Source organism: Hylobates moloch, unplaced genomic scaffold (assembly GCF_009828535.3).
Source record: "Hylobates moloch isolate HMO894 unplaced genomic scaffold, HMol_V3 SCAFFOLD_20, whole genome shotgun sequence".
NCBI lineage: Eukaryota > Metazoa > Chordata > Mammalia > Primates > Hylobatidae > Hylobates > Hylobates moloch.
The window spans coordinates 51,485,886-51,508,502 of NW_026652295.1; the positions used below are offsets into that span (position 1 = coordinate 51,485,886).

The following is a 22,617-nucleotide window of genomic DNA, read 5'->3' on the forward strand; positions in this document are numbered from 1 at the left end:
CCTATTTCTATCAAGTGGGCCTCACACAAAACCTCACAGTCCTAATCATGTCATGGTAGCATCATCAACTTGCTGGGTCATTACTAACCAGATGAGATGGCTCACGGAAGGCGCCCTGCACAGCTCCTTCTGCCTTAGCAGGCGGGTTTCTCCCCCTCGTCTCTGGTCTATGTTTCAGGCAGGAGATGCTGAGAGCATGGCTGTGGAAACTTGGCATAACACTCAGCGTGAGGCTGTGTGAAACTGCTTTGCAAGATGCTTTCAGTGATGCCCAGTGAGTCAAGTTTTTGATGCAAAGAAGGACATTTTCCTTCTTTCATTAGTGAGTGTCCTTGGTTTGTTAAAATAGGTGTGAAAGTAATGGATACCGAATAGATAAAATGACAATCCTAACATTGATTTTAAAAATTTAAATGGGAAAATAGCTGAGAGATTACTGTCTTCTTAATAAAACTGGTTAGGCATTACATGGAAATTTAAAACTGAAAACAAAGCCCTTTGTTTTTAAATTTTTACTTTTCAAGTAAACTTACGATTTACAGATTATTTACAGATTGCTTTTGGAAGGAGATACTGGGTGGTGTACATCTCATCCTCCTCCCCTTCCTTTTGTTGTTTCTTCTATGTAAACACTTGGTCAAGAGAAAGTAGAACTAGAGAACTGCAACTCCGCACCAAGTTACATTTGATTTGAAGAACGTTGGTGTTAATTTCATGGTGACATATTAGCAGGGAGTTTGTTTTTTTAAAAAGAAATTGAAAGTTTTGTTCTTGCTTTAAGTATGAAAATTATTTGGTTTTGTAAAATTGGAGAAGGAGATGCAGGATTTGTACATTTCATAGTACAATTAAAATATATTTTCCGGCAAACAGGTTTTAAGCATGTATATACACTGTTCATTTAAATTTGCATTTCTGGATGTTATAAAACCAGCCTTGTTAGTACACGTGATTCTGGCTTTTTTGTTGGAAGGAGGGAGAATGGAGGATTAAGGCAGATTAGAGTGTTGGGATAATGTCTTTTTGTGTTCTGTGTGCTCAGAAATGAAATTCCTCCAAATCTGGATGTTGCTATGGTGATATTAGCAAAATGTGACTTTTTGGTCAGTATAGTTTAGTACAGTGCTTGTGGGGCAATAGACTGAGTCACTTGTTTTCTGAATCAATATGTTTTGCCAGTGCTGACATAACTTCATGAGGGTTTCTGGTGATGCAGAATTGCCACTGCCTGTCAAGATTTGCCCCATCTGTCAAACATCTGTCCCATTCCACTGTGGTCCTAATAGACTGGATTACACCCGAGAGCCTGGAGAATCTGATGAAGAGAGCCTCATTCTAGGGTTTAATAAGAATAAAAGCAACATTATTATAGCTACCATTTATTAAATCAGTCTGTGTTCCAGGCACTGTGCAAGATACATTATGACATTATCCTGAATGCATTTAAATGGAAGTTACTTCCTTAGCGCAGCTGCTGCTTGCTCCATGAATTTATGATCTTAAGTAGATCAACTTGGACTCTCTGGACTGAGGTGTCCCCTACTTTAAAACAGGGATGATCTCTCACTGATACTGGGAAGAAGAGCTCTGAGCTCTACAAGATTGAAGGTGCTACTGTTTTATGCTAACAGTGCATTTTTGGCATTTGAAAGTCTAGACGCACACATTCGGCTTCTGTCTCAGTCCTGAGAGTGGTTGTGTTTTATTGGCTGCTAAGTTATTTCCACATATCACATGTACAAGGTATTTGAATGAAGGTGCTTTGTAGTCATGACACACTACTCTTTTATTAATTATTAATATCTTAAGATTACAATTTGAGAGGTAGAGATGGTATTGTTTTTAGTGGGTGTGGGGGGTGGTGATGATAGGTATTTTTGCCCTGGGAAGTGGCCTACTAGGTTTTATTAAGTGTTGCAACTTGTCCAGTGTGTGTATGGGGGAGGGGAGGTAGGAAGAATCTCAGGAATTTCTCTTATACTTTTTTTTCCTTCTGTTCATTTCTAGTCTTTATAACCTGGCTTCACTGGAACTGAGAGAGAATCTTCTTACATATCTTCCTGAGTGAGTCTTTGGGGAAAATAAGAGGAGATTTAGTGCAGAATGAATTTAAGTATTTAAAAAAACAGGACTACAGTATTATGTCAAAACATTTGTGTGTTTTGGGAAGTTTGGGGGATGCCAGCCGGCCTTTTCTTAACAGTCCTTCCTGTGCAATATTTTCTACCGTAAAAATCAAAATGGACCTAATTTTTGAAGCTAGTCCAAGCGAGGGATACTATATTGCTCAGCATTTCTAAGTATTCTCTAAGTGCTCTTTATTATTTTTTAAAATAGCTCTCTTACCCAGCTGCGGAGACTAGAAGAACTTGATTTAGGAAACAATGAAATATATAATTTGGTAAGTCCGTATTAGAGATTTGAATTTAACTTTGTTTTTAGTTGTGGTCACACAGTATTTGGGGGAGTTCTATAGGGATCTTTACGAAGCCAGTATTTCCACAGAAGTGGGTAGCTTGGGAACACTAGAGAACCAGCTTCATTTCACACAAGTTAGGAATTATGATTCGTGGGTGGGGGAGGTCAGGACTAGAGACGATGGACATAGGTGGAAACAACTGGCATTCTTGGGGAAAGTTTGGGCACTTTGAGGAAAGGGACTGGATCTTAAGAGAAGTACCAGTGAACATCCGCTAAGGTACCCAGTTGTTAACAGATGAATTCAGATTCTTTCTTTCTTCAGGGAAGACTGAAAATCGAATCTTTGTTACCATAACTTTTTTTTCTTTTGTTTTAGCCAGAATCAATCGGAGCCCTCTTACATCTAAAAGATCTCTGGTTGGATGGAAATCAACTGTCAGAATTACCTCAGGTAAGTGGTAATTTCACAGTGTCTCCCCCAAACATAAAACAGCAACAATAAGCTTTGTGTATTTCTTGCTGCCACATAAGGTTTGCTATAAAAGGATCTTGAAAACCAAAAACATTGATTGAAAAAGCACATTTGGAAAAACATATTGAGCATGCATCATTCTCCATTGCCATATAAAAACTGAAAACCTCAAGCCACCATTTGTAAATATAGTAAATATTTCCTTTAATTTGTGAAATCTGTATTTTATTGTGTCCTTGCTACCCATATAGCTTACTTCAAGCCCCGCAGATGAGTAAGTTGCCAGGACCCGTGATTCTGATGGTATACGCTTCTCTACTCCATGATGTGACAAGTGCTTTAGGATAATTTGACCATGTTTTGCCCCATAGTAGTGCGTGTAAAAGCAATGTTAAATGCTTTTATTTCAGATTTTTCCAAATGTTGCTTATGGTTTAGCTGGCATGTCATAGCGTTCAGGCCTTTCCTACTGTTCCCAAGTGGAAGAACCATGTCCCAAATGAAGTGGAGTCTTGTATAGACTTCTGAGCACATAGTCATCTTGTGGAGTCTTAGCAGACAGGCCTACATTCTGAGACAGAAACTGAGAAGTCTAAAACAAACAAAACCAACAGGCATTTTCCTCTTGTATTTTTTTCTCCAACTGTTACTGAATTTTATTATTTGATGTCTCTCACAGCCAGTTTTTCATGTGACCAGTTGTAAAGGGCTCTGTACTTTCAGTGAGGAATGCCATATCAATGCAGGGAACCCTAATACTAGAAGAAAGCACTTTAGTAAATTTTTAGTTGTTATAGCACTGAAGTTTCCATGATGTCACCTAATGACTAATGGAACTAAGGAACTAATTTAAGTCTGTTTATGAGATCTTGGCTACAGTTGGGAAAAGGAGACAGATTAGCAACTCTTGTGGGTAGAGTTCGATTAGTACTTAGATTTTTCTAGGAAATATGTGGGAAATCCTGGTTGAAAGAATGCTAGTTACTTTAGAAGTCAAAGGATGGGAGAAAACTATCATGACATTATCAGGAAAGTAATAAAATATCTGTGGGACATAAAGGGGAAAGGAAAGAGTTGTGTATGTTCAGATGTGTGTAAATGACTTTGTGCAAAGTGTGATATTCTAAATACAAAAATTAAAATTCCAGTGATTGTGCTGTAAATGATTATTTAAAAATCTCACTTGCTCCTATAGTATAAATGTGTGTTAAATCAGCATAAACACAACAAAAAGTCTCAAATAATTAGAATGATTTTTCTTATCTTCAATGATGATGGAAAGAGAAAGATACAAAGGCATTGTTAAAAGGAATTAATGAAAAATAAAACAACTTCAGGGATCTGGCCTGAAATTAGTAGAAATCTAGTCTAGTTTCCTTTGGACAGGAAATACAGGGACAGGATCATAAGGCAATATCAGGTGGATGATAAGCTGGAAAGAATAGATCAGACCAAGTTAAATATAGATGGAGGACTTTGTACTTATGTAGACATCAGGGAGCCACAAGATGTTTTCTGAATAGAAGGTGGTCCAATTATAGGACGAGAACTGGCTATGTTTCAGGAAGGAAATGAGGAAGCACAGTTTATGGAATGGTCTCAGGAAAGGGGAAGTTAAGACTAAAGCCCAAGAGGCAGAGCTGACAGTCAAGGTAAAGGGAGTAATGAGGGTAAGATTTAATATTGGGAAGTGGAATGGAAAAGTGGAGTCAGTGATAAGAGAGAAAGCTTGCACTTTGGGAATAGAAGGAAAGGTAGGTCTTGAATAGAATGTTAGACTCATGGAGGTACTTTACCTTATCCTGGTAGACTGTTTTCACTAAAGGCAGTATGCTGCTTTTAATGTTAAAGACACAGATAGATATGTATGTTCCAGTTTTGCTGGGGAACAATTGCACTGATGTTTGTGCTAACAAGTGCTACCTGTCATGGAAGGAAAATACAAAGTAGGCAGGTTCTTACCAGAGGAAATCCCAGGGTCACCCTGCAGTGTAAGCTGCTTACTAGAGATCAGTTCCGAACTTGAAAAGCTAAATTCTAGCCTCCTTTTTCTTTTCTAATTGCAGTCGTTTGTTCTCCTGTATCTTCACCTATTAAGTGGGAATGATTCCTTGCCTGCCTGAAAGGTGGAGGGCTTTGTGTCCCTCCCAGCTCTGTGTCTGTGATTCATACAACTTCCCACTTTCATTGGAAGGGGATCTAGGAATTTGCCCCTGCCTTCACATTTGGATTCATGCTAAAGATAACATCCTTAGGACCACCCTGGGATTTAATTGTGAAAAATCACTGGAACAAATGCCTCTGCACTGTGGCAGGTTTAAGTGTGCGTTTATTTTTCCATGTCATTGTTATAGGAAATAGGAAATCTGAAGAACCTGCTGTGCTTAGATGTCTCTGAAAACAGGTTGGAAAGACTTCCTGAAGAAATCAGTGGCCTGACTTCATTAACGGATTTAGTCATTTCCCAGAACTTATTAGAAACGATTCCGGATGGCATTGGTAGGCATTGGAAATCACTAACTGCTAAACATACTTTCTGCTGTCGTCTTGAGGGTTTGGAGCGCACTTTGATCCTTTGGTCACCACTTTCAGATGCTGAGGATGTGGCTCCTTCAAGTCTCCTTACTATTTTTTGTTTGTTTGTTTGTTTGTTTGTTTTTGAGATGGAGTCTCGCTCTGTCGCCCAGGCTGGAGTGCAGTGGTGCAGTCTCAGCTCACTGCCAGCTCCGCCTCCTGGGTTCACGCCATTCTCCTGCCTCAGCCTCCCAAAAAGCTGGGACCACAGGCACCCACCACCACGCCCAGCTAATTTTTTGTATTTTTAGTAGAGACGGGGTTTCACCATGTTAGCCGGGATGGTCTCGATCTCCTGACCTCGTGATCCGCCTGCCTCGGCCTCCCAAAGTGCTGAGATTACAGGTGTGAGCCACTGTGCCCGGCCTTGCTGTTTGTTTTTAAAGAAGGAAAACAAAGAGTATTTATTACAGCAGAAGTTTCTCTATATGCAGATGTTTCTGTCATCCTGGCTTGGTATCTCTTACTGCTGTCGTTACTTTTAAGCATCGATTCATCTCTACTTCATCTGTATCTTCTCTCAATGATTTCATGAGGGATTACCCCAAATAATAAAATGTATTTAAGGCATATGAGCAGTCACTAAGAAATTTCTAATTTGGCATCCTAATAGTTTATGAGAAAATAACTGACTTATTCCATGACCTCAGGGAGGTGCTGGAAGAGTGGCGTAATTGAATTGAGCCTTTTTTAGTACATCAATAATCCTTTAATCATTCTGTGCTATTTTCTTTAAAAAAAAAAAAGTCAATTCAGACATTTTCTTTACTATGAAGGAACTTAGTCCAGTGTGAGAAATTAAACGCAGAGAAGGTATAAACAGATACGGACTTGGGAGCTCCATCGTAGCAAAGCCACTTTGAAGTTGAAAGAGACTATATTTAACCATGGAGTTATCATAGGATTGCTATCTTTAATTTTATTCAGAACATCACATCAAAGGAAGTTTTTGAAAGGTTTTCAATAGTTGGAGAACTTGTATGGCAGAGGACCACTCCCTCCGTGGTACGTGGTCAAGATGAAAATTTCAGTAGAAATTCAGACATTGTGTTTTGTTTAAACCAGGCTGGAAAATCGATAGGGATTTTGGCTCTGTGCAGAGATGTTCACTGAGAATCGTTTATGGCATCTGAAAAGGGTTGTAGAGACTGGGCATGTTTTATTGCTTGGAATGGGAAGCAGCAGCAAGCATGAGAGGCTGACTTCAAACGTTTAAAGGACTGTCTTCCAAAGAAAGAGATGTATTACAGCTTTCTGATCAAATGGGCAAAATGAAAGGATTGTGAATTTCATTTAAGAAAGAGCTTTAAAAAGCAAAGATGGCTGGGCATGGCTCACACCTGTAATCCTAGCACCTTGGGAGGTCAGGAGTTTAAGACCAGCTTGGGCATCATAGTGAGACTTCCTATCTACAAAAAATAAAAATATTAGCCAAGTGGGGTGGCACATGCTTGTAGTCCTGGCTACTTAGAAGCCTGAAGGGGAAGGATTGCTTGAGTCCAGGAGTAGGAGTTTGAGGCTGCAGTGAGCCATGATTGTACCAGAGTACTCCAGCCTGGGCAATAGAGTGAGGCCCTGTCTCTTAAAAAAAAAAAAAAAAGCAAAGATATGTTACAAATTCGTTTGGGCTGCTTAGTGAAGAAATGAGTACCTTGTCACTAGAAGTATTCAAGGAGAGGCTAGAAGACTAGTTGCCAGGAGACTTCTCTGTTGGGGTGAGATGTTTTGGTGCTTGGCTGTGCCATTCAGTATACCCTGCAGAAAATGCTGGTGGATCTCCTGACCGTGAGGGCAGGTGGAAACCCTCCAATGACAGTGTTAGGCTATTGATTATGCTAAATAAAGAGCTTAAAAATTGGTTCCTTCTCCTATCTTGCCCTGTGGCTGTACCCGAGGCAAGATACACCTTTCGGTATTTTTCTTTCCAGCTTTATGACTGTGTTAGAATAGAGGCTGTTTTCTGATGTAGTGGGGAAAGTGTCAATGTGTTAGCACTCAGTAGAGAACGAAGGGCGCCTGCTCTGTAGGCTTAGTCCCATGACTTGTTGAAGTGAGAATCTGAATGACTTTACTAGTGGCTAGTGGGGACTCTGAGGAGGCTGCAGTAAGACTTGTTCTTCTTTCGCATGAACAGTGGGTATCACTAGGACGTCAAGTCTTCCTAGCCTGAGTGAAATAGACTCCGTCCCTAATATGGCTTTCCAGAGGTTACCGCTTTATTCTGCACCTGTAGAAATACCGCACTGTAGGGATCTTCGCTGAGTCATTTTCATTCATAGGTGATTTAATAAACTATTTTTTTTGTTTATTGTAAGGATAATTCTTGGAGTAAAATGAAAGTCTCCTCTGTGCATGAAACACCTCCATGGAGAGAAAGCTATTTTGTTTTTCTGTAAATTTCTTGGCTTTGATGCGATGTTTGTATGCTTTTTAAAATGTTTTGTTTCTAATTGCTGACCGTTTTTGATGTTCTAAACAAATTATTTTAACTCCTAACCTTTAGTAATCTAAATGATAGAGTTTCATAATGTGAAAAGCTAGATGAAGAAAAAATAAATAACTGTTTCAAACAAAAAGAACAGCAGATAGGAAATTCCAAGCAGTGATTACGAAAATAATTGTAACTAATGAATTTGATAATAATAATGCTTTTACAGGAAAACTAAAGAAACTGTCAATCTTGAAGGTGGATCAGAATAGACTCACACAGTTGCCTGAAGCAGTTGGGGATTGTGAAGGTCTCACTGAGTTAGTTCTTACAGAAAATCAGCTCCTGGTAAGTGTGGTTTGCACGTATATCATAAAGACTTATGGGGGTAGATTCCACTTATTTGTAATTTGAGTAGACTAAATGGAAGTTTCTTCATATTACATCCCAAAACAGTCTTAAAAGCAAATGCAAGACCTAAAGATCAGTTTTTAACCTGCTTAAGCAAAGAAAGCGGTGCTTAGGTTTCCCTGTTGAGCCTGTGTCCCAATTGTGATGTTTTGAATATAGGGACTGAACAAATGCCTCACAGATGTCTCCAGTGAGGTGTGGGGATAAGCTACCCTCGTTGGATGTGTTGATGCCCCAGCTGTGGTGCCCAGAGACCACCACTGGGAATATTTGTCAGGATTCCTCTGGCCTCTCCCTGGGTTCTTTGAGCAAATGGGAAGAACAGGAGAGAAGAGGAACGAGATGGACGTTGGCCAGGAAAAGCCTTGGCAGGATGGGAGCTGGGAAACGCTCTTGATCGAGGAGCCAGATGATGGCATCTGATGGGCTCCGGTTAAGGCTGCTTCTTATTAGAACTTGGGAGTGGAGGGGGCTGGAGGGTCCTCCACCTGGACCAGGCTCCCACCAGACAAGGGCAGGGGCAATGCGTGCACCCCCTGGCAAAGGGTGGGTGGGCAGGGTGGCAGCAGATCTCAGTTGTCTTTTCCTGTCCTGTTGCCCCCTCTGCTTTTGTCAGTCCTTCAGTTGTCACTTCTCCTTCTCCCCCTCTTTTAGTTGTCGTATAGCACTCTCTTTTCTTCAGTTTACTCTCCTGCTTTTCTCTTTTCTTTTCTCCATCTTCATTTTGTCATCTTATTTTTTTTACTCTTTTTCCCCTTTTCCTTTTCCCTTTTCTCCTTTCTCTATAAATAGAGTAAGTAATGCTCTTTAGGTGGAAAGAGCAGAAGGGACAGCAAGAAAGGATGGAGTGCACAGACATGGGTGGGGAGCCCAGCAGCCCCTCTCCTCAGACAGCTCAAGCAGCCAGCCTCTGGCAGGTGTGGTGGGAGTTGCCGAATCTTCCAGTCCTGCTTTGTGATTTTAGGCTTACAAATAGTAATCACAACAACTGTAAAAATAATATTCTCACCTGGATTGCACTGGAGTGTTGAAGACCCCTATGTGGGTGCCAGCCTGGTTCTGGTAGAGCTCTGCTCCCCACTCCAGGATGCTCACCTTTCTGCCATCCCCATAGCCCTCGCCTTCCCCTGCCCATGCGGCACCCTGCTTCAGGTGCTGATTCCCTGCCCCAGTGCTCTGGCTTCCACGGACATCTAAGCCACTGTCCCAGTGTGGTCCTTGAAGGTGCAGGCAGGGCAGGAATGAATCTTGAGGGTGCAAATTCTCACTTACTTGGGTTGAACAGCATCTTTTTCCCTTTACGAGATGTTTCCCTGTTCCCAGGTCTCTACTTTTGACTTAATTCCTTTAAAACAGACTTATCATTTCAACAAAAATTCAAAATACTTAATGTCGCACCCCCTAAGTAAACATTACAAATATCTGATATTCAGCAAGAACTATTGCTTCTGTTGCTGCATGAGATTGTATTCTTTAGGTCCTTGCAAAGATCTTATTTACTGTGAGCCATGTTAAAAATATGTGTTAAATTAATAGTGAAATTGTTATTTTAACAGACCCTGCCTAAAAGCATTGGAAAACTAAAGAAGTTGAGCAACTTGAATGCAGACAGAAATAAATTAGTGTCCTTACCAAAAGAGGTATGTGCTTTTAGAGAAATCACATGATCATAATTATGTCAAAGAATGGTCATCAGTAACATTAAGGAGAGTTGGGAAAGGTGAATTTATAGGATTTTAAATGGGAGAAAGAAAGAGATTGACATTTTGGGTTTGACATACAGAGAATGGTGACACCATTGGCAGAAATGGATAATTTGGGAGTTTGGCAGAGGAAGTGGATGACTTTGGGTTTGATTTTTGAATTTAATGTGAAATTAAGCTCTATCCCATAAGCAATTGGAATTATAAAAATTGATGTTGATGCAACCATGTTTCTGGGCAGAGATTTACATCGGGCCATGCTCATGACTTGGATGAGGTTGAACAAACTCTTCACAAAGGCATTCACATAGAGGAAGGTGAATGGGAAGCTAAAGCCAGCTTCCTAGGACTTTTCTTTTTGGTTACTAGTCTAAGCACGAGAAAATGAGACATCACGATCTGTTGTGGAGAGTAGCTGTGTGGACAGAGAGGCATTTAAATTCTGGCAAGGGAGGTAGAAATACTGACAATGAGGAGGAAGCTTATAGTGGGTCAAACAAGGAGGTGTCAAGTGTGTTGTTTAAAAAGAAGGCTTACAATTAGCCAGGCGCGGTGGCGGGCGCCTGTAGTCCCAGCTACTCAGGAGGCTGAGGCAAGAGAATTGCCTGAACCCAGGAGGCTGAGGCTGCAGTGAGCCGAGATCATGCCACTGCACTCCAGCCCGGGTGACAGAGTGAGACTCTATCTCAAAAAAAAAAAAAAGAAAAGAAAAGAGAAAAAGAAGAAGGCTTACTTTCTATTGGGTACTAGAAGAGCTTGCTGGGAGAAGGATAATACTGAGCTTGATTTTTTTATCAGCAATAAAGCCAAAAACTAGCTGTTGATGAGCCTTCTCCTTTGCTGGGTCCTCGTCTAGAAAGGTATGGTATTTCCTTGTATGATATGACCACTGGCTGGGTGTAGTTTGCTTCATATTTCTGTTTTGACTTTTTCTAACATCTATTTTGGAGTAATTTCAAAGCTGCCTTCCAGCCAGTCAGAACATGTGGCGTTCTTATTTTCCTAGGGCCACATCTCAGGGTATCTGAACTTCCTCTTTCCTTTCCTCATCTTGGTGTTCGGCCCACAGTGTCCCAGTCTTCTCCCTGGGTAAAGTGGCCAGCATTTCTAAATGGAGACCTGAGAATATTTACTATAAACATGATCATATTCTGAAACATCCTTAATATGAACACTGGCATCTAAGTAAACTGTTTCCGGCTGTAAGACTTCAGTCTGTTTCTCAGCAAAACTGGGACTCAACTAAGAGATTCTACTAATTAGAAAAGTTGGGTTCTAGTTTCTAAGCAATAAACCAAAATACAGAACTGATATTCTGAACAGTTAAATTTACTCTTGCTGAGTAGTGCTTGCAGATGGATAGTAGATTGGACATATAAACACATATACAGATGTAGAAAAGATTTCTTTCTTTCCTTTTTAATGCCAGGCACTGTACTAGGTGCTTTCAAGTATTTGTTGTACTTGTTGAATCCTTACAACAGCTTTTGCAGTCATGATAATTTCCTCATTTTATGAGTGAGGAAACTGAGGCCAGTAAGTAGTTTTTCTTACTAGGACTCACACAGCTAGGAGTTGGTAGAACCTGACTCCAAAGATGAGTCTCCCAGTAAACACATGACCACTCAGGTAATGCAGGCTCAGCCCAACCTTTCCATCTGTGTGACCTTGAGGTAGGGCAAGCCCCTGATTTGTTAAGGAAAAGCCAAAGTATCTTTAGTTTGGACACTACAGAAAATTAATACATTTTAGGTATACTTTCAAGGCAGATCATGAGGAGAGCACTTTTAGGTGTAATGTTAATTCCCAGCAAGTTTCACCACCCATCCCCAGCTTCCCTGATCCCCTGACTCTCTTTCACAAGATTACGTTCCAGACAAGAACCTTGGAAATTTACTTTCATAAAACTTTCACCATCATTTCAGCATCGGTCCTCTTTTTCACTTTAAAAGAATGAAACACACTCAAGAGTTTCTGACTAGAGGGTTATATCTAGTCCATGCTATGTGTTCACTAAATTTACTAGAACAGTTTTTCATGATGTGAAAAGTGAAAATATTATGAAAATATTTCTAACTTCAAAGCGTTTTAGTCATATTTTGTCTATTTTCTGAGAAATCATGATTGGTTTTCTGGCATCTGGCATTTTAGAAAGAAATAGTCTGTGCCTTTCCTTTCAGCTGTCTGATAAAGCAGAGAATGTTTAGGTTTTTAGGAATTGGATCTTTTCTAGATCACCTCCTACTCACATATACTCAGCTCCCAGAGTAGGAAAATGTGCTGAGCACATGTTTCCAATTCTCCCACGGATCACAGTTTGCTGCCTAGCAGAAATGGTTGAGTGCTTGCCTCTGACCATCAGGGCTGAGCAGCTAAACCACCAAGAGCCTCCTGACCTCTCATTGCATCACGTTGGCCCAGGCAGCACTGTCATGTCATGAGTCTCTGTGCAGTGAGTGTGGTAGGCCCTGTGACTGTGTGTATGGTTAGCTCTGCCTCCAAGCTTGATGCCATTTGATCAAATCTTGCATTTTCCTGATTGGATTCTTCCAAAAATTTATTGCTTTCTCTTGAACAGTGAAGTTGCATGCATATCTAAACTGAAATGCTGACTGATTCAATTCATATGCCAAAAATCCATAGTAGTATTAATTGCCATTGGTCTGGTATGCTGTGTAGTTCTTCCTATATTTTTTCCTTTAAAAAAAAAACAACATTTATAGTATTGTGTGTTGCCAGTTTTAGGGCACAGCTCCTTAGTCTGTAGCAGCATTTATTTGCATTTTTTCCCCAAATGGTTGAGAGGAAGATGTTTGTACCATGTGGGTCACAATATGGATTCTGTTTGTGTTTTGTGGTGTTATTTGTAGTAAACATTTGCAAATCAATGAATGTCTTTTGTTTTCTTAATTGTTAGCCGCTTGGAAATTTAGAAAAGTCAGGTAAACTTGTTATCTTGTAAGTATTGTTCAGACCACAGTTGCATCTCTAACTTCCATTCTGCTTCTTAAATGCATGAAGATTCAAATTGGCTGACTGCTTTGTGTGCTCTTCATTGTAAAGTATTGGACATTTTCCTCTAAATTCAGTTTTGTTTTTTTTTTAATGACTGCATGGCCTGGAACCTTATTTTGTTATGTGTTTTTCATGTTTGTTCAGATTATTCACTCTCAAAAAAATGCTTTTCTGTGAATTACATTTTAAGTTATTCAGAAATCCTGAAAGGCATCATTTGGCAGCTCATCTGTTTTCACTAAATTGTAAGTTTGTCGGCACAAATCTGTCTCTAATGGAAAGGCTAGATTTGCTTTATTTGCTACACCTGGCATGCCTCTGCTTTTTCAAGTCACTTATTTGTGTCTTTTATTTTTCATCCTGTTGCTTAAGTATATATACACTTCTGGGAAAAGGCGATTTCTTAAAAACTCGTAGTGTTGGTGGAGAGGAGAGTTAAGGAACATACTGTGCAGTAGTGTGATTAATTCATGGATAGATGGAGTTGGTGGTATATGTGTGAGCATGAGTATGATGAATGAGAGCCAGACCAGAAAGAGTTTTTGGCTAGAAGAAATTGAGCTTATATCCAAGTTTGGGTCCTGTTTTCTTTTTGTCTCCATTAAGTCCAAATGAAAGTGACGCCAACTAAGCCACACTTACCCAGTCAGATGAGGCAAGATAGCATTTGCAGATCATTCATCAAAGCTTTTTTTCGATCAGGCAACCTGTAAATATTAATCACCCATAAATATTACTATGATACTCAGAAATGCCTGTGGTGATAGAATATTCATTTTGTGGATAGTTTTTCTGCCTTCTTATTATTACAGTTCAAAATTCTTTCAGTATAAGTTTCTATTATATTCTAAAATGAATTATTGATTAAAGACATAATATAGAATATAAAAATTAGATAAAATATAGTTGACCATCAGATTTCAAGATGGAGAAATAATTCCTAAACTTGAAATAAGTCATAAAAAAATAGTTGATGGATTTGTCTACAGGAAAATTCGATTTCTGATCTTCAAGAAGGTAAAGGCAGCCTTTACTTTCTTGAAAGGGGGCAGGGAGACATTTAAGGCATCTTAAATGAGAGATCTGTCTTTACTCTTTTAGAAGTTCTTTTACACCAATAAGGAAAAGATGTATTTACTATAGAGAACTAGACAAACACAAAGAAACTTCCACAAAAACCAGCAAGTGATTCACAGAAGAACAAATAGAAATGGCAACTAATGTGAAACAATTTCAGCCTCATCAGTATTCACAAAAAATTTTAATAATACCAAATTTTGGCAAGGGTGGAGGGAAATGTATATTATCATGTAAATATAAATTGTTATGACTTTCTGGAAGGGAATATGATAATAGTAAAAACTTTAGAAATGTGCGTACCCTTTGATTCTGCAATTCCATGTCTAGGAAAACATTTATGGATATACACTAAGAATGATGTACAAGAACATTTCTCACATTATACATAGGAGCAGCTTACATATTCCAGGCACCATACCAAGTGTCCATAGAGGCAGCTAACATGTGCCAGGCATGGTGCCAAGGGCTTTTGCACTTATTCTTACCTAATTATCACAACAGTTCTATGAGGTATAGGTAAATCATTTTTAATGTCCAACAGATTGTGAAACTAAGACTGAGAGAGGTTAAGTAACTTGTCCAGAAATCACACAGCAAAGAAGTGGCAGACCTAAGTAGCATTGTCTAACCTGGGCAGTTTCTTAAATAATCTGTGACACATCCATAGAAGGAAATAAATATGTGGTCCATAAAAGTCCTCTTAGAAGCATTGTTAAAGTGTGTATGTATAATCACAAATGCATGGCAGTGGTACTGGAGGATTGTACCTCATAATGTTAATACTGATTATCCCTTTGTGGTAAGATTTGATTTTTTTTCATTGTGTTTTCCTGTGCGTGTATGTTTGGTTTTTATTTTTCTAATCAATGTAAGGTACTTTTTTATAATCAGAAAAAAAAAAAAAGAATTCCGTAGCTATTAGTGGATATTTTGATGTCAGTGGCCCCAGAATTCAGGGAATCCCAAAGCCACACGATTTCCAAAAATATTTGTGAAGTAGGGAACATTTGAATAATATGCCATAGATGATGGGATTCTAAAATTATGCTTCATATTAATTTTGTTCAAATTGCATTTTGGCCAGATTTTACTTGTTGTACACTTTTCTTTTTTTGCCAATGGGATGTGTGTTCAATTATGTTACAAATATTATTAAAAGGAATATACTGAAGGAAAGTGAAAGTTCCCTTATACTTAAGGCAAGCATTTAAAAATGGAATATGAACAAACGTGACTAACATAGGCTCCCTTTTTGAATCACTGAATCTGTCTCATGATCTCCTCCTTGGGTGAGCTAACCTGCAGGCAATTCGTACTTAGTGAAAGTTAACCTGAGCAGAGGTTTGCTCAATAATCTGCAGATCCTATTTTCTTGAGATGGGTGAGATCCAGTGCCTAACAGCTAAGGAGAGTATCATTTTGAATTAAGAGAGTCACAAAACGGCTGGACAAAGATTCTCAGCTATATTCCATAATTCTCAGAGAATCCAAGTCCAACCCCTTGTATTCTGGGAAGGTGCTATTATGTGGTTTAAGGGAGGCTTAAAAATATCAGCTTCCTACATAACTGGTAATAAGTTATTTAAACAGTGACTCTGCTTCCCAGAACTTCTAAGTGATACATTTTATCCTGATGACCAATGAGAAACCTGTAAACTCTGCCTCCTGAACCCAAAAGAGAAAGCCAAAATATATATGAATGATGTGTATAATGTCAGTCTTCACTATTATCAATACAAAATGTCACTGTGATACATCGTTAGGGAGATGGGTTTTTTAAGACATTCGGGTAAGTTCAGGAAAGAGACTGCCAGCATCAGTAGAGTTCTAAGAACATAGTAGGTATTCAGGTGTTGATTGTACTCATCATTTGGATCTGAGGTTTTTACTTTCTGGAAAAAAAATAGCTACCACATTTATTTGGCAACAGCAAAAGGCCAGTTTCTATGATAGGCGCCAAATTATATATGTGGTTTCATTTAATTTAATCATTATTGTTACTTTTGGTTAAAGTAACATATCCAAACCTGCAAAACATATGACTGAGCCTAAATTCTAGCCCAGGTTTGTATAGTGTCAAAGCATCTGCTCCCTCCATCATACCGCATCTCCCTCTGACGTCTGTAATGAACTATATCTTTTCAGTTGTGGGTTTGAATGCTTAATAATCTTTTCTAAAAACCAAAGGTTGTGCCGTCCCTTCCTGGCTGATTTGGAAGGAGGGCTGTGTTTATGTGAATGTTTGCTGGGACAGCATGTGCCTTTGTGGGGTGATTAAGGCATCCCGAGCACACTCTGCAACAACATGTGCTCTTTGTTGGCATTGTTTTTCAAAAACCATAGACAATAGAGATCAGGAGGTCACACTGCCTGCTTTGACAACCCAGAGGGCCTAAGAGGCTCTTGTACGCAATTGCTTTCCACCCCTTGACGTCTCAAATGGGTGTGAGATTGGAGTGGGAAAGGAAAAAGAAAAATGAAACAATAACACACAGTAGACAGCTCACACACTTCATTGAAGTTTACACTAGATGTTCCCAAATGATTAATGGATCTTGTCCAGAACATTTATTTAGAGCCTTCTCTGACCCACTTTAATTAATTAATTTTTTTGACTACATAATATATGCACATGATACAAATTGAAAATGTTCACGTGGTATAGCAGTAGGGCCCCAAAACAAATATCTTACAGGTTGGTGTGGTGGGAGGGCAGTGGACAGCTTCATGACAAGATGCCCAGAATTAAAATGCAGTCCCAGCTCTGTATGTCTTCCAGGAGCTCATTATCCCATCCAGACGATCATATGAATGATAATATCTGCTTTGCCCCCCTTGGGTCACACATAAATCCTGTCTCTTCAAAGCTGGATCAGGACGCTAGCGGGGGTCTTCAGCCTCAGCCAACTGCTGACTTGGAAGCCCTCCTTCAGGGCATGCAGCTGTACCTCTGAACCCCAGCCTCACACCGAAGCTCCTGCACCTGGAGCAGGGATGCGGGAAGGGTGCCCCATGGGAATCTAGTCATTCTTTCTCATGAGTAGATCTTTGTCAGGATTGTCTAAATTTATCAGAGACACTAATAATATTGATCATCAAAAGGATCAGGGTTTTGATTGCTTTCCTTCCATGATATTTCTGGGCACCTAGGTAGAATTGTTGATTCCCTTCCTCAAGGGAGGGAGAATGTGCTCAGCCATATGGGAAATCCAGTTGCACATTTCTTGTAGGACACTCTATTGGGGCTATATGTTTATAAAACCTAAGAGAGGCTACTCTGGTGATTCTTACTGGAACAAAAAAGAGTTTTGTTGTCTCCAGTGCTACACATAGAGGCAGATAACTTTTAAGTAGAGGTCTTTCACAAGTAAGTAAATAAAGTGTATAAACATATGTAAATGAGAAATTTAGTGGGCAGAGAGGCTATGCATGATGGGTAGATAGCATGAATACTATACTTGCCAAGTACCTTGAGTGTACATAAACATGTGCAAGTTAAGCAGTAACTCAGGTAAATGATCTTAGGGTTCTTCATGTGGTATTTTGTGCTTTTGGAGGGTTAGACCATAATTATGAAATGCATTTTATTATATGGACCAAAGGGTTCTGTGAAGACTCAGTGGAGGAATAGACGATGTTTAGCTAATTTTGGATCATTGGTAAGATTTAAAAAGGCATTTCTATAAAAAACAGTGGGATCAAAAATATAAAAATGTATTTAGGGTATAATGACTAGACCATTTTTGCCGGGATGAGAAATATGTGAATGCAGAGACTAAAGGGAGCAATCTAAAAGCCTTTCTACATATCTGGGTGCTTTCCACATGACCAGAGACAAATGTTAGTCTACATTTACTTATATATTTATTTTTCTTTTATATACATTATGATACATTATGGTTGAATATTGTGGTTCAATACATTATTTTGAAATCTTTATTTTTTAAGGGAAGAAATAAAAAGATGATGTATGAAAGTAATTATGTAGCCATTCACAAATATGCATTCTGCTTTTGAAGATATTGTATACATATATTAAACACATGTATAAATAGAAAAGGGCAGAAGATCTATTCAGATATCATTGACCATTCAAGTCTTGTGCTCTTTCTCAAGTGGGAGGCTCTGGAGTAGTATTTTTCCATGTGTTGGAGAGACATCAATAGGTTCCTTCATGAGCCTTTTCTAGCGGTTGCCCTTAGTCGGGAGAGTGAGTACAAGAAGAATGTAGTACTCTATGGAGTCCTGCAGAATGTTGTGTCTGGGATCGAGCTGTTTTTCCGCCCTCTTGACTCAGTTTTCCTGACTGTAAAAACCACCACCAATTTGTTCAAGAGAATCATTGGATTTTTTTTATGTGTTTATGTTCCTTTTTGAAGACCAGACTCATACAAAACTCAGTTACCTTTAAATTGCTTACTTTAAAAAAACGGTAATCAAATTTGGTGTGGATGGAGGTGTTGATTTGTGTGCTTTTATGAGCAGGCCACAGCTGAAGAAATGGATGTATAGATTTACTCAGTTCACTTTTTGTAAAGATACTGTTGATTTTACATTCATCAAAAAAAGTGAATTTACCACATTAATTTGTGAATGACCAACAGCTATTAAAAGATGTATGGTGGAAATTAATGGACTGTATCATCTGTAAGATACCCCTCTTTTTGAAAAAAAAAAAAACAAAACAAAACTGGAACACCGAGAATGCTGAAGTTAATAGAATGGGCAATTCTTGAATTATGTGTGTGTCAGTATCACCTTTGGCCTAACTTTTAAAAATAGGATTGTTAAACTCGCATACTACCACATAGTATTTTTCCGGATTGTATAGTTTGGTTAACATTTAACAGATGCAGTTGCGTTGGATATCAGCAGTGGAAAATGATTTTTCTTTAGAGTAAAATTTTTAAACTGTATCATTGATTTTCTTGATTTAATTTAGAACATGTACATCTAACATTTTGCAGAGATTTTTATGAACATATGGGGCTGTGTTTTGTAAGACTTAAATTAATGATTATTGGTCATCAGTGAGAACAGTGAGTTATGTGGTATAAGTTTATGCATCCTTTTTATACTGTTTGGTAAACAAGGTACTCTAATCCTACTCTATCTCCCCTAGAAAACTGGAAAAAAGGTGTATTTTCTTTCTCACCATAGATCGGCGGGTGCTGCAGCCTTACTGTGTTCTGTGTGCGTGACAACAGACTAACTCGGATACCCTCAGAGGTGTCACAGGCAACAGAACTTCATGTCCTGGATGTGGCAGGGAACAGGTAAGCCTGTTGTAGTTTGCTTTGCTTGAGGGAAACAAATATGCATGCATCCCAATCTTGGCCGTGCATCTTCAAATTTTTGTCTTTGCTTTATCTTACAGAATATAATCCCGATTTTTCAAATGACCTAGGCCTCAGGGAGTTCTTCATATGGGGGCTAGAGTGCTTGAGCCCAGTGGAGCAGAGAAGGTCAGGGAAAACCTGAGCATGGGTTAAAGTGTCAGTGGACACTTTCGTAGAAAAGCTTCCCAGAATGACAGTACAGTGATGCTAGGGAAAGAGCACTGACCTGAGAATGGGGAGACTTGGGTTGTAGCTTAGCTCTTCTAAGTAGCTTTTGTAAGTCATCACGGGCTTCAGAGTTTCCTCACCTGCAAAGTGAGCGCAAATGAGTTTGAACTCAGTTTTAACCAGGGGACCTTGATATACTCTGCTGGTGACTCTGAACCCCCTGAAAATACAAACAGAATTGTGTATTTAGGGAAGCGTTTACAGCTAATGTCAGAATCTCCAAATGATTCATAATACAAAAAAAGTTCAGAGCCGCCAGACTAGTATCCCGAAGGTCACAGCATCACCATTTCTCAAGTTCGGGAGCAGACATCATGTTGGACTGAGCGCCATTTTCTAGAATATGGCTGTTCATCATCTTTGTGGAACACATTTGTTTCCATCATTCTGAGCTAATTTCAGCACCCTATTAGATGTCATATGCGCCTTCTCTGTGAACAGAAACAGGCTATTCTTTCTTTTGGGGACCCTCTTCTCTGGCTCCTTGGCTATCTTCTTCATCACTCAAGCTTTATTTTCTCCAGGGAGCCTCCTTTCTGAATCCGCATTTAGGGAATTTCCCCTGCCATGGCAGTCACAGTACCATATGAGAATTGCCTGTTTTCATATGGGTAACCCTACTAAGTCTGAAGTTATCTAAAGTTAGATATTCTTCTGATTTATGTGTCATTGTGTCACTTGTCCCATCAGAGTGCCTGGCACATAACAGATGCCTGGTAAATATTTTCAGTGGAACAAAAATGTTAATAGTTTTACAGGATGAATAGCAGGCCACTGCAGAATGGCTTATATCATAGGCTTCCTTGCCAAAAGGAATTAAAAATTGCTTTTGAGTGTGATATGGTTAGAGAGGAGAAAAAGGTTCAACTGCTTGGGGGAAGATGATCAATGATCTTAAATGATAAAGGCCAGCAGTCTAAAGAGTGTTTGGGAGGCTGTCTCCTGAGTGCTGATTAGCTGGTCATTTTGGTCAGGCACAGGTCACCATTTTTTATTCTTGCTAATGGATTATAGACAGCAGGGCTAAATAAACAGCAGTTCTCAGCTGGAATCTAGAGGTGAGTTATAGCCCCAGGGAATGCTCACCTTTTTAAAGTTAATGCTTCCAGGACATCTTGATAGATTCTTAAGACCACTAACTGGTGGCCGGAAACCCAGGATTAAATTGAGTTGAACCTCGGATTTCTGCTGAACTAAGCAGAACGAAGGCATTAGCCTTTACAGCTTGAGAAGGGTACTTCTTTCCTGATCTTTATCCTCTAGCAGTAGAAACTCGATGAGTCAACATTCGCTGGTTCTTGCCACACTGCTGAGCATGAATTTGCTTCAATTCTTGAGCCAAAAGATGGCTGTGATGCCGAAAAACTGTTTTTACATGAATGAAGGCCCGATTTCTCCAGTTCTCAGAAAAAGAGAAAGTTAAATTTTTATTATGCTTGGGCTGGGATGGAGAAAACCCAGTTAAAAAGTCGAGTTACATAGCTGTCATTTGAGTCAGTTAAGTGTGTCATTTAGTCCATGCATACATATATAGATTCATAACCAAATTTTAAGCCTATTAAAATATTTAATCACTACTTATTAAAAGTATCAGTATAGAAAGTAATCTTTTAAAAGGGGCTACCTTGTCAGCCTTTTAGCTTGCAGAAATGTCATACCGTGGGAAATCATACTAAATCATTAAATACAACAGAAGCTTCTGCCTCTTCTTTCAAGTATATGAAAATAACACATGGCGGCAGGAAACCTACACTGTGAGTTTCTAGAAACTTTTGCAGTTTGGTAGGATAAATTATAGCAAGGATGACTGTAACCTGTCACTTGGAAACTAAGTATTAAACCTTCTGTGACAGTAAAGAAAATGTCTTATATCACCAGTTACTCGGGCACAGAACACAAAATTCCTTAATACTTAGACTCTCTCCCATAGGAATATCCACCAAGTGTGCAAAACTGGGCATTTGAGGATCTTCCTTACTTGCAATATTAGTAGTACTGAATATTAGAATCAAGGGTTGTCAATTGGGAAATAGGAAATAGCTTATACTTTTGAATTTTGTACTATGTATGTATGTATTACCCAATCCAAATAATTAAAAATATTAAAAGACAACAGCATACTGTTGTGGAATTCTAAGCAGTCAAAGAATGAGATATTTCTCTGTGCAGTGACATAGAAAGAGACCCAAGATACTGAGTGAAAAGGGAAAGCATTGAACAGTATATAGAGCTCTTATTTTGGTGGGGTTTTTTCCTTAAAAAAGAAAAAAAAATCACTTATTTGTGCATTATACCCCAATACTAATAGTAGTTCCCCTAGATGAGACTTGAGGGTACTGGGAATTTTCACTTTAGATATTTTAGTATTGTTTACTTTTTTGCCAGTTATGTTCTCAATTTACATATATTTTTAAATATTTTTGAAAACTTTGCTTAAAACTAAAAATTCTAGTAGAAAGTAACAGAAAGATGAAACTACATTGTAAGGCATATTCAGTCACTGGTGAAGTTAATATTAATCAGTAGGCCGTGCTTAGATATTAAATTTGAGAGAGCAGTTGCTATAGTAGTTCACAGGCATGGAAGGTCACTTGGGGCTGGGTTGGTCATGGACATAACTGGAGACAAGAGGCTTACAGTTTGGTTATTCATTTGCTTTAGTTCTTGTACCATTGGTGTGAATAGTAACCACAAGTTTTTTATTTCTGGGGGCATGTGGTCCTAAATAGAACACAGAGATGCCTGCGGGCTGTGGTTTCTTGTGTGTTGATTCTGTTTATTCTGTAGTGTACAGAAGGTACCAGAATAAACCAAAAATGTATTATTAGCTCCTTTGGAAAGCAGGAATGTATTTCTCATCTATTTTCTGACTTGTAGCTGGGATGGTTTACCCAAGAGAGACAGAAAAGCATGTGTATGTCTTTTTTTCCCCAGGCCGTAGTGAGT

The 22,617-nt window shown here is 39.0% G+C and overlaps 1 protein-coding gene across 3 annotated transcripts in view; it reads left to right on the forward strand.

Annotated features, from left to right (window-relative positions):
• LRRC1 (leucine rich repeat containing 1) overlaps window positions 1-22,617 on the forward strand; it is a 128,841-nt gene that overhangs the window by 99,338 nt on the left and 6,886 nt on the right. Inside the window, exons 5-12 of one of the 3 annotated variants that reach the window (XR_004245691.2) lie at window positions 2,008-2,064; window positions 2,338-2,401; window positions 2,798-2,872; window positions 5,248-5,392; window positions 8,125-8,243; window positions 9,863-9,946; window positions 12,927-12,967; window positions 19,265-19,380. Coding sequence is in view for 1 of the 3 variants with exons in the window: in XM_032140741.2 (XP_031996632.1) it covers window positions 2,008-2,064; window positions 2,338-2,401; window positions 2,798-2,872; window positions 5,248-5,392; window positions 8,125-8,243; window positions 9,863-9,946; window positions 19,265-19,380 (660 nt within the window). In the remaining 2 variants the exon portion in view is untranslated. The remainder of the gene's footprint in view (window positions 1-2,007; window positions 2,065-2,337; window positions 2,402-2,797; window positions 2,873-5,247; window positions 5,393-8,124; window positions 8,244-9,862; window positions 9,947-12,926; window positions 12,968-19,264; window positions 19,381-22,617) is intronic. The other 2 variants (XR_004245692.2, XM_032140741.2) reach the window with 2 other exon arrangements.